The sequence below is a fragment of the Perca flavescens genome, chromosome 11 (assembly GCF_004354835.1).
Source record: "Perca flavescens isolate YP-PL-M2 chromosome 11, PFLA_1.0, whole genome shotgun sequence".
NCBI classification, from domain to species: domain Eukaryota; kingdom Metazoa; phylum Chordata; class Actinopteri; order Perciformes; family Percidae; genus Perca; species Perca flavescens.
This window is the reverse complement of record NC_041341.1, coordinates 6,726,524-6,738,814: the sequence shown is the minus strand read 5'-3', so window position 1 is coordinate 6,738,814 and position 12,291 is coordinate 6,726,524. Positions and strand designations below refer to the sequence as shown.

The following is a 12,291-nucleotide window of genomic DNA, read 5'->3' as shown; positions in this document are numbered from 1 at the left end:
TGTGTAAACAGCTTAGTCGGAATATCATCTTTTTCAGAATAAGCAAAAAACGGAATATTATGTGCATGTGAACGAGTCGGTAATGTAAATAGTCTCCAACATATTCAGTGGGTTCAGTATCTTCCCTTCCCCCTGTTCAGCCTGTCATCACCGTCAGTTTGCAGCCCCCTGTTGCCCGAGAGAACCCAGTGACTTGTGGGTATTGTATTTCGCCCGTCAGCGCCCTGAGATGGTGGCTGTGTGGAGGCTCGTGTTACAGAGGCTGAGAACACATTGTACAGAGAACAGCTCTGCTCTAACATGGCGTACGCTCCTTACAGCAGGTCACCTGCCTCTTTTATTCTGCTCCGTGTTTTGTTACGCAGAAAAATGCTTTGAAAGTCGGACTGATAACTTAAATTACAGTTTTTATAGAAAAGGAAAACTCTAAAGTAGGGGTCTTCAACGTTTTTTAAGCCAAGAACCCCTTAGCTGAGAGAGACGGAGCAGGGACCCCCTACTACATACGTATATTGTATAAAATTAAGTTGCATATTAAACTGGGCCTACGATAACGTGTGGGCGGCCTAAAGCCTTTATACATATCTTTTTATGGTGCCCTACACTACTAAGCTATTAAAATAATAACTGTTGACATGTTTTACTAAACACACATGTGGCAGAGTGAATCATTAGGATTAACTGTATCTCTGGATACCTTTGCAGTGGTTCTCAAACTTTTTATTATATTTTTTTTTTTTTTCAAGCCAAGTACCCCCTGACCAACGCAAATCATTTTTGGTTTAAAAATAAATAAATAAATCTATATAAAGAGACACAATGTCAATGATAGATTTACTAAACAACAACCTTGTAACTGAAAAAGTTTAAATTGCTACATTTTACATGTTCCTCGCTGCGTTCTTTTATTTTCATATTATAATTACATTATGAATTACGCATGACATATTTTTAAATTAGCATTTTGCAAAAATCTCACATACCCCAATTTGAGAAACACCACCTTAGAGACGACCTTATAAGGGGCAATTAAGATTAAGAAGATTACGTTTTTTTTCTTTTCACAAATAGTCTAACTGCATGTTAATCAATGTTATGTCATTCATTCTCCCTTAGGAGACCGTTTTGGGCTTTAGCAGAAAGGGGGGAGGGACTGAGAAGTCGATGTTCAAATTTTTTGGCTAAGTCCTGGATCTTCGCAATCCTACCTAGAGCACCTTTAAATCTGCTAGTAATAGGTTGGATTTATGTAAAACTTATAAATTAACCATACTTTGGTGCCCCTATGGGTCCTCCGAGTTGTTGACGATCTCTGCACTAAAGGTAACGTGTATCCATTGTTCTGGTACTAAAGTTGGGATATACAGGATAAATAATCTGTGCACAGTTGCATACAGTTTTGAGAACGTAAATTCCCAAGTTATCGTGTGATTTATTTAGAAGAAATAGTTGTTACCATAGAAATAAAATGGATAGAAAGGCCATTGAACGGTTTCCCGTGGTCATTTACATGGTGCACACATTTTATTTTTATGGTTGTAACTTTAATCAAGTCCTTATTAAAGATTAAAATCAATAACGTAGAATTAAAACTATTAGTCAATATTTATTGATAATCAATTTGTCATTTCTCCAGCAAAGGTTTCTGGTTCCAGCTTTTCTAAAGTGTGCCTTTGATGCTTTTTTTCATCATATCTGAATATAATAATAATATAGTAAACTGAATATTTTTGTGTGTTAGACTGATTGTTGAATAAAACAAGCCATGTGAATGTGCCACCTTGAGCTTTGGGAAATCATTATGGGAATATTTTACTAATATATGGAAGCCCTTGAGAGGCAAGTGAGAATTTTATTTTTTTGATGAGCCATTTTCTAAGTCTTCCTTTATATTTATTTTTGTTTACTACTGCATGTTCTAACATTGATTAAAATATATATATATATACACTACCGGTCAAAAGTTTGGGGTCACTTAGAAATTTCCATTCCAGACAGAATACCAGCAGAGATCAGTTGCATTGTTTTTTTTAATCAGGGCAGCAGTTTTCAGATTACATTATGTGCTTACATAATTGCAAAATGGTTCTCGACTGTTGTAGACAGAAGTGGCTGAAGAAATGCTTGAAATTCCATGCTTTTTGGTCTAAACGTCATACCCAAATTAAAAGTGGTACAGCTCCCATATACTTTGACACTTAGGGGTGTGCCTGATATCATTGGAAAGGAAACACTCAAGTTGTGTCAGGGTGATTCTAGGCCTTACTGACACAGAGTTACAGAGGCTAGAATGGAGATTTTTTATTTCTGTCCAAGTTATAAATCTGTAAAATTATTAAAATACACTGCTGTAAACACATCTGACAGGTGACAGACAACAAAGCATTAGCCACGTCTCAGCTTACTACAGAAAAAAATTCAGAAGCTAAAAGACTCAAAAATTATATATGAATTCTTTTCTACAAATATGTCTGTGCGTTTTTTTATTTCTATTTGAAAAGTGCAAATAAAAAAGCGAAAAAACTACAAAATACAACACTTCTCAAATACACAAACAAAACCACATCAATCACCTTTCCAATGATATCAGGCACACCCCTGAGTGTCAAAGTATATGGGAGCTGTACCACTTTTAATTTGGGTATGACGTTTAGACCAAAAAGCATGAATTTCAAGTGTTTCTTCAGCCACTTCTTTCTACAACAGTCGAGAACCCTTTTGCAATTATGTAAGCAAATAATGTAATCTGAAAACTGCTGCCCTGGTTAAAAAAAACAATACAACTGATCTCAGCAGGTATTGTGTCTGGAATGGAGTGGAATGGAAATTTCTAAGTGACCCCAAACTTTTGACCGGTAGTGTATATATACTAATATCTACTATAGTATATACTCTAGTTTTGGTTGAAATAAGCACATAGTTTATTGATTTACATGTGAAAATATGTTTGCTTTATACACGCTAAAAGTATTGCTTTTTTAAATGGAGTCTGGTGGGTTTAGCGCTAGCAACTTCAGAGCTGTTTCTGGTTAGGAGTACCTGAAAGGATTCTTTCCATAATGTTGTCAGACACTTAGAATATTAATCTGAGCCTTCAAGAAACATACAATTTTTTGCTATTTGTATTAATCTGAGCATCTCAAAGGCCTAATAAAGGATATTGTTGTTCCTATCAGTCAGTCACACACACAAACATATATGTCCAGGTTGAAAAAAACGGTTCCCCTTTTACGGCAAATTTCATTGCCGTGGAGACTTTCGAGTAGTCCTGCTAGACTCAAAATCACACAAATATCCTTCACTTCTAATGTGGTTGTTTCTTTAAGCAGTTTTTATGCAACCAGGCCCACATGTTAACACAACACTATTCATTCTACTTTTAATTATTATGGTTAAATTAAATAACCTTTCCACACCAGCTCTGCTGGGTTTTATCGGCACATGAGCCTCTCGTGAACCGTTTTCTCACTGGATGAGTTTCTGCCCGTCAGATTAATTTAATCTCCGAGCACCGAGGCTTATTTTAAATGAGTCATCGTTCAGATCATCTCAGCTCTGCCGGTTGTCGTTTCCCCTCACTGTTTTGACATTAGGGTTAGGGGCTTGCTGCCAGGGAGACTTTTATTCTGCTTTTTTCGTTTTATAAGTGACCCACCTTCCTCCTCTCTTCCCCACATAGTCCCCAGATGTGTTTCTTGTTCCCCTCTAACTGCTGTTTGTCCCGACACACTCTTCTCCACACATCCTCTCACTCCGTTTCTCTCTCTCTCTCTCTCACCTCCAGTGTTCGACCAACTAGACCTTGTCACGTATGAAGAGGTTGTGAAACTTCCTGCTTTCAAGAGGAAAACGCTAGTTTTGTTAGGTAAGTTCTGCCGAGTGTAGCGGCAGTGACTACAGTTGTCCACTGCCACGCCTCTTTAGGAGACTGAGGGCCCTATTTTAACAAACAAGCGCTAAACAGGAAGTAGCCAGCTCGGCCAGCGAAGGTCTCTAGTAGAGATGGTCCGATACCGATAACAGTATCGGTATCTGCTCCGATACCACCTAAAACGCTGGTATCGGTATCGGGAAGTACTGGAGTTTATGCACCGATCAGATACCGCATAATAAAGTCCTAAAGAAAATCTACGTTAAAGTAGTTTATTTCTGTTCTTTTTCCGTTGTAACTATAAAAGAAAGTTCTGGGGCATTCCTTGTTTGTGTTTGTTCATGTTTCACAAAGAGTTTAACCAGAGCCAGACCGACAACAAAGATAGAAATCATATCACATCCATACAAGGATAGTAGTATACAGTTGTTAAAATATAATAAAATATATGACACACTGGTATCGGATCGGTACTCGGTATCGGCCGATACGCAAATTCAGGTATCGGAATCGGTATCGGGAAGCAAAAAATGGTATCGGTCCATCTCTAGTCTCTAGTGCGCCTGCTCTATGTGCCGCACAGTGAGGAAGCAGCTCTGATTATACTGCTTATTTTATACGCAGAAGTTTTTAACGCTTTTGGCGTTATGCGCCATTGAACAACTCCGATAGGAATCAACGGGGCTCCGCCTCGAACGCTGTATTCAGGTTTTATTGTAATGCAGTAAAATGTGATGTCTTTAGTTAAAGAGAATGTTTGGTAGCAGAAAGAAATGGCGACGCCTTCCTCCATAAGTGACCTCACTGACTGACTGACTGACTGTGTGTGTGTGTGTGTGTGTGTGTGTGTGTGTGTGTGTGTGTGTCTTTTTCAGGGGCCCATGGAGTGGGCAGAAGACACATCAAGAACACACTCATCACCAAACACCCCGACAGATTCGCCTACCCCATCCCACGTATGTCCCCAGATTAAAATCCTCCAGAGACACTCTCTCTTATCGGCCCCGTGTTAATACGTGCTCTCTGTGTCCCTCCCCCTCTCCCCCGTGTCCCACAGACACAACCAGACCTCCGAAGAAGGACGAGGAGAACGGGAAGAACTACTACTTTGTGTCCCACGACCAGATGATGCAGGACATCAGCAACAACGAGTACCTGGAGTACGGCAGCCACGAGGACGCCATGTACGGCACGCGGCTGGAGACCATCCGCAAGATCCACCAGCAGGGACACATCGCTATCCTGGACGTGGAACCTCAGGTGGGGGGGGGGGTGTGTGTGTGTGTGTGTTTGACTGTGTGCGTGTGCGTGTGCGTGTGTGTGTGTGTGTGTGTGTGTGTGTGTTTGACTGTGTGCGTGTGCGTGTGCGTGTGCGTGTGCGTGTGTGTGTGTGTGTGTGTGTGTGTGTGTGTCACTGTGCGTGTGTGTGAGACTCTAACGTCTAACACCTGTTCTCCATCAGGCCCTGAAGGTCCTGCGGACAGCAGAGTTTGCGCCGTACGTCGTCTTTATTGCCGCACCAACTATCACGCCGGGCATCAACGAGGTAAGAAGAAGATGATGAATGTGAGGATACACCTGCGGAGGTTCTACCTTTTTCTTATTCACTATTATTAACTCCAGCCGTTACCAGATGAGTTGCTCCAAAGACTCTCAGCTCCACACAACTCTCTCTGGATCTCTCCGTACAACTAGGTTTACTAAACGGTCCGGAGACTTTCACTCACAGAAACTCGAGTGATGCGTTTTACGCAGAGGTGGAAAGTAACTAGATTACAAGTACTTACGTAACTGTAATTGAGTAGGGGTTTTTTTGTGTTACTTTTACATTTTAGAGTAGATTTTAAAATCTGTAATTTTACTTTTACTTAGCACTCCTGTTGTCCTTGGGTCAAATTTCTAAGTTTTTTTTTTTTTTATATATATCAGAAATGTTTCTTTCAACCAAACTGCCCAAAAATAGCCTGGGTGGTTCCATACAACATAAAATTAATGATCAGTTGAATTTTGGATGTTTTATTCAATTTTATAGCATTTTTTTCAACTTTGACAGTCTGTGATTATCCATCAACATGTGTTCCTCTATTAACTATTTAAAATAATTCATAATTTCTTTTTTTTTTACTATAACAACAATGGCCATAATTTCATATAAAATTAGGTGTATTGACCATGAATTCAAAAATCAGTGTAAAACTAGCAGCAATAAGTTGGTGTCTGGCTAGTCCACACAGCATTCCTGGATGGGAGAAAAACGTGCTCTAGTTTATTGACATTTCTTTAAACCAATCACAATCGTCTTGGGGACGGGGCTAAGCTCCAGACGGAGCCACGGTGCCTCTGCTAAATAGTCTCAGGAAGGAACTGGTTTTGGTGGAACGTGTACGTTCAAAAGTAGTTTTAGTCGTGCAACAGAAAACTCAGATTGGACAGATAGTCTAGCTAGCTGTCTGGATTCACCCTGCAGAGATCTGAGGAGCAGTTAACCATAGTCCTCACAAATCCACCGGAGGTTAGAACCCCAACACAGAGACAGAGGAAGGTAACAGACATCCGGTCATAAAGCAATCCCAGAAGTTGAACATCGTGGATATTAGGGCTGCCACCTCTTAGTCGATTAATCAACTAATCGGTTGTTTTGGTCTTAGTTGACTAAGATTTCTTTAGTCAATAAGTAATTTCTTATGCTTATTCACGCTTAATTACTTATTTCCAAGAAACTTCTGAGCACATTTCTGGTAAACACAAGATTTAAAGTGGTGCTTTTGCAGGATTAATTGTGGAGAAACTCAGTTTTACAGATGGTTAATTAACTACATTTATATTGTGCTTTTCTAGTCTTAACCACCTCTCAAAGCTCACAGCTCTGTCAATTAAATCAACTAATCGATTAGTCGACAAAATCCTATAAGTGTTAGTCGACTAAGAATTTCTTTAGTCGAGGACAGCCCTAGTGGATATAGATATAGACTACTACTATAGCAACTGCGTGGAGAAGGGGTGGGGGTAGCGTCATGTGGACGCGCCAATAATGTAGTCGTCATTACTAATAATTCAGACAGAAACTACAAACTACAGCTTTAATGACGTGTTGAAATCTGCAGTCGGTATGTGAAGCACTGCTATCCCACAGCGGCGCCTCTCTCTCTCTCTCTCTCTCTCTCTCTCTCTCTCTCTCTGTCTGTCTGTCTGCGCTGCACTCGTGTCTCATTCCTCTCTGCACTGCTCTCTCTCTCTTTATGTTTGCATGCTGCATGCTTTTGTGTCTTTGGCGCTCCTGTCAGACGCCCAGGTGGTGTCGAACGCTGCCAGTAAGTAAAGCCTGACAGGATGGTGACTAGTGTTATTTATACTTGTGTGTGTGTGTGTGTGTGTGTGTGTGTGTGTGTGTGTGTGTGTGTGTGTGTCCTGCCATATGCTTCTTTGTATGCCTCTAGTGCAGTGTTTCTCAAATGGGGCTACTTTGTAGTACGTGAGATTTTTGCAAAAATTCTAATTTAAAAATATATCACGCATAATTTACTATAATGAATGAATTAAGTGATGGATTCTAAACATTTAAAATTTAGCATTTAAATGTTTTTGTTTAAAAAAAAAAAAAAAGAAAAAAGGCTGTTGTTTAGTGTACCTATCACTGCTGTATTGTGCCTCTTTATATAGACTTTTTTTTTTTCTACCAAAAAAGCCATTCAAAGAGGGTACAATATTGAAAATAGTTTGAGAAACACTGCTCTAGTGGTTAGTTGCCTTCTGTGTTTTTTCCATTCACTTCCTCTTCTGCTGAGTGAGGGCCCTTACACACTGTGTGTGCTCTTAAAGTGCTCCTATTATGCTTATTTTCAAGTTCATAACTGTATTTTAAGGTTGTACCAGAATAGGTTTACATGGTTTAATTTTCTAAAAACACCATATTGTTGTTGTACTGCACAGCTCTCTCTCACTGCTGCACATCCTCTTTTCACCTGGTTTCTGTTTTAGCTACAGAGTGAGACCTCTTTTCTTCTTCTTCTGTACTATCTTTGATTGCACTCGCACATGCCCAGTAGCTCAGATGTAGAGCATGTCAGCTAGCTAACTCTAGAGACAGTAAAAGAAAGCCTGTTTCTCCAACTTTGGTCAGTTACAAGGCAGGATCAGCTGGGAGACTTCTTCTAAACGAGGGCGCACATGGAAGTAGTTCTTTTGGTAGATTATGGTGAACTTGTGTGTGTTGCAGCAGTGCTTTGCTATTGAGAACGACGTAGCATGCTAGCGTTAGCATTAGCGTTAGCATGCAGAAATTCAGAAACCGTATCTCACTCAGAATACCATGGAAGGATTTTTTTCAAAGTCTGTATATATGTGGAAGCACCAGAGACACAAAATAACACCCCTAATCCCAGAAAAAAAGTGTTTTTTTCATAATATGGGCACTTTAAAAAGTTCTCTTTCAGTCCTGTATGCGCTCTCTCACCCCTCTCTGTTCCTCTTCCTCCCCCCCCCGCAGGACGAGTCTCTCCAGCGGCTGCAGAAGGAGTCTGAGATCCTGCAGACGACCTACGCCCACTACTTCGACCAGACCATCATCAACAACGAGATCGACGAGACCATCAGGCACCTGGAGGAGGCCATCGATCTGGTGTGCTCCACCAGCCAGTGGGTCCCTGTGTCCTGGGTCTACTGACCGACACCTCAGACAAGATCCCCAAAACACACACACAAATGAACTATTAACTGAAAACCCATGGGACCTCCCCCCTCTCTCTCTCTCTCTCTCTCTCTCTCTCTCTCTCTCTCTCACACACACACACGCGTTTCTGTGAAAGTGGCCACAAATCATTCGACAGAAATCCGGACAAAACTACCGGACCCTTGCCCCGACAGACAGTCCTAGTCATAGTGATGTATAAAAAAACAACAACAAGAGTTTAAACAAAAAGTGCATATTGTCATGTCTGTACTAGCTAGGAGGCAACATTTTTGTAGATGTTTGTTTTAAAGAGACAGTACTGCGTCCCGTCCTCCCATCACATTGTGGCTCTGTCGGGTGTTGTCGTACTAAAAACCATCCGTAGAAAAGATGCTGTCAGGGTTTTCGGTCTCTCGGTGGACGGACTTAAAAAGCACACAAACAAACCGCGATGTCTTCTCGTCTAGAGATCGTCATTATATATTCTTTCTTGTTCCTTTCTTAAAGTGTAACTAACGTTTTTTTTTCTTCAACCCGGACTCTATGTTCCTATGTCTTTGTGTCTAAGTGACTGATGGGAACAACAATCTCTGACATTGGTCCAGTATTAAGAGAGATCGCTGCAGTCAGTGAAACAAGCTACAATCTAAGTTAATAGGACAATTGTCCAGCTTGTATTTACCTTCACAAAAGTGCTCGTTTTGCCGCTGACAGACTCAGATTGATATTCTAAGTGTCTGACAACACAAGGATTTCTAAGGAGGTCAACCTTTCTGTTAAAGATTAAGATCCTTTTTTAAAACATAAAAACATCCACAAAATTGCATTCGCTAAATCCACCAGACTCCATGTAAATAAACAGTAATTTTAGCATTGTAAAACACACTTCTTTCAAAGTCGACAGAAACAAAATAAAACTATGAAAAGCCGTTTTGGGTCGTCTTTCCACTTTTCCAACCATCACAACTCTAGTTTTGGTTGAAATAAACACATAGTTTACTGATTTCCATGTGAAAATATGTTTGCTCTACACGCTAAAAAGTATTGCTTTTTTAAATGGAGTCTGGTGGGTTTACTGCTAGCAACTTCAGAGCTGTTTCTGGTTAAACAGAAAGGTCTCAAAGAGATTTTCAAGGTCTAACTCTGAAGGGATCCTTTCCATAATGTTGTCAGACACTTAGAATATTAATCTGAGTCGGACAGCGGCAAAACGAGCACTTTTGTGACGGTAAATACAAGCTGGACAATTGTCCTATTAACTTACACTGTAGCTTGTTTCTCGGCTGCCGACTGCAGCGATCTTGCTTAACACTGGACCAATGTCAAAGACTGTTGTTCCTATCAGTCACTTAGACACTAAAACATAGGAACATAGGGTCCAGGTTGAAAAAAAAACTGGTAGTTACCCTTTAACTCTGGGCCACATCCTCCCCTAGCGATCTGATTGTTAGCCCTCGGTACAGTTACATTATTACGCACCTCCACCAGGTACTGTCTCTTCTAAATAAATCCATAAAGGTTTTAGAGATTTGAATGAGGTTATCATGCATGTGGACATTTTGCAAGCTTCCATGCAATCAGTCAGTCAGTCAGTGTTCCCAGTGACCCTCTGTAAACCTCCAAGAAAGAAAAGAAGACTAAAATAAATATATATATAAATATATATATAAATATATATATATATATATATATATATATATATATATATATATATATATATATATATATATATATTATTAAAAAAAAAAACATTCAGTTGTTTGGAAGTGAACTCGGCCAAGGGAAGCAAAGAGGGGGGTGAGAAAAAACCGCGACGGAGGCGGACGTTGACTTGACACCTATGCACATCCCTTGCATTTCGGGTGACATTTCTAAAAAAACTACAGATTTATAAAAAATAAAAAAGTAAATAATCAACCATGTAGTGAGATGTGTAAAAAAAAAAAAAAAAGAAAAAAAATCTAATAAAAGTCTAAATTTATTTTCTCTGATTTGATTTGTCATACGCAAAAGGAAACGGACAAATTTCACAGTTTTTTCCTCATTTGCCGTTTCAGAAATGTGATGTCCAACAGTGTTAATGTTTCAAAAGTCGGCAAGAGATGAAAAGCTGATTTATTTTTTTTATTCTGAAACTGTAACTGTCTGCAAAGGAAGTGTTACCTCGACGTTCTGCGAAGGCGACTTCTTTGCGAGGGAAGAGGAGGCGGCGCCGTGTGCATCTGAATAACCTGTATATGAATATGAGCGACACCCCCCTGTGTAAATGACTCTGCAATGCTAAAAGGTCCGTCAGTATGAAACATTTTTTAAATATATTTCCTTTTATGTGTTGGAAAAAGTGAACCGTGGAGTGGCTCTTCTTTGTTCTTCTTCTTTTCCACAGAACACGAGCATGACACGAACAATATCTCTGTCCTAAAAATCCAGACTGAGCAGCGACACGTAGCAAATTTGATTCATTCAATGAATTGTCATTTTTTGTCTTAAATCCAGCAGCCATTTTCATATTCTACAAACATTTGCAGCATCCTGAGCCTTTTTGGGAAGGTTCCCTAGGACATCTCAGCCCAGAGTAATTAATTAATAGTAAGAATTATTATTCTCCCCAAAACAAGAACTATAGGCCTACAAAAAACTTTTTTTTGCAACTTTCACTGTCTTCCACAACTTCATGCAACAAACACACAAAAGACATCGCAACTTTTATTGCAATTTTTTACAAAAGGTCCCGCGAAATCAAGGAATTTTGGGGCACAACAATGTAAAAAACAAAGGCTGCAAAATCCTGGAGGGACTGCCCTGGTGTGTTTGTTCATGTGTTATGGTGCACATTCACCAGTGTGTTTGTTGTTGTTGTGCACATAGGCTACTCCTGATCATCTCATCTCTTATATGCTCTGTCTCTATGATCCTGTCCTACTCGGGGACATTGCCGCTGTAGTAGGGGGGGCCCGCTTTGATAATCCTGCTTAAGGGCCCGGTGTTGGCTCGTTACACCACTGACACGTAGCACCAGAGCTTACTGTCCAACTTACTGTGACACTGGGGATTCTGGGTAATCGCTATCGCTCCGAGTAGAGCCGCAAAGATGTATCGATTAGGTGTCGACTATTGACCCTCTGAGGTCTAAGGGCATCTTTAGATGTGTGTGTATGTGTGTGCGTGTGGGGGGACCATTTCTAGATGTCTTCTTGAATTCTCCTTTTAAAAGGTATCTGCATATAACCGATCCCCGTGTGTTTCATATCAAAATGTTCAGAACAAACTCAGCTTTCGGTTTAGTGACGCCCAAAATTGTTCCAGAGCAACGTATGAAGAGATCATTTGGCCCTAAAGCTGAAATATTTCTCAAATCTCTTGTAAAAACAAACCTACACTCAATGGTTTTAGTGCTTGAAATGAGTTTACAAAAATCTTGGGTTCACAAACATAATATCAGGGATGCACCGAATCCAGGACTTGGCTTTGGATTGGCCGAACATTGGGCTTTTTGACGGCGTTCTGGTTTCTGCCGAACCTTAGAATTCGTTTCCACCAAACCGAACCCTACGCTTGCACTACGTTGGTCGCCATAATGACGGCGCCGTTGATTACGGGATGGTGTTTTACGTAGGTGGAGCGTTCAATGCAGCAGGCTTTGAGAAAGTGGACCTGGAACTGGTGACCAGAACAAGTTGTTGTTTGGCAGTACTTCCTGTCAAAAGATGGCCATTCAAGTCCAGCTACATGTTCAATTTGCAATGTTGAT

General features: G+C 40.2%; 1 protein-coding gene across 7 annotated transcripts in view; it reads left to right on the top strand.

The window, feature by feature from the left end:
- caska (calcium/calmodulin-dependent serine protein kinase a) overlaps positions 1 to 9,119 on the top strand; it is a 199,954-nt gene extending 190,835 nt beyond the window's left edge. For all 7 annotated transcript variants that reach the window (XM_028590367.1, XM_028590365.1, XM_028590364.1 and 4 more), the window contains 5 exons: positions 3,785 to 3,865; positions 4,747 to 4,827; positions 4,929 to 5,131; positions 5,334 to 5,417; positions 8,358 to 9,119. In XM_028590367.1, the coding sequence (XP_028446168.1) occupies positions 3,785 to 3,865; positions 4,747 to 4,827; positions 4,929 to 5,131; positions 5,334 to 5,417; positions 8,358 to 8,534 (626 nt within the window). In that variant the 3' untranslated portion in view covers positions 8,535 to 9,119. The remainder of the gene's footprint in view (positions 1 to 3,784; positions 3,866 to 4,746; positions 4,828 to 4,928; positions 5,132 to 5,333; positions 5,418 to 8,357) is intronic.
- The last annotated feature ends 3,172 nt before the right edge of the window (positions 9,120 to 12,291 follow it).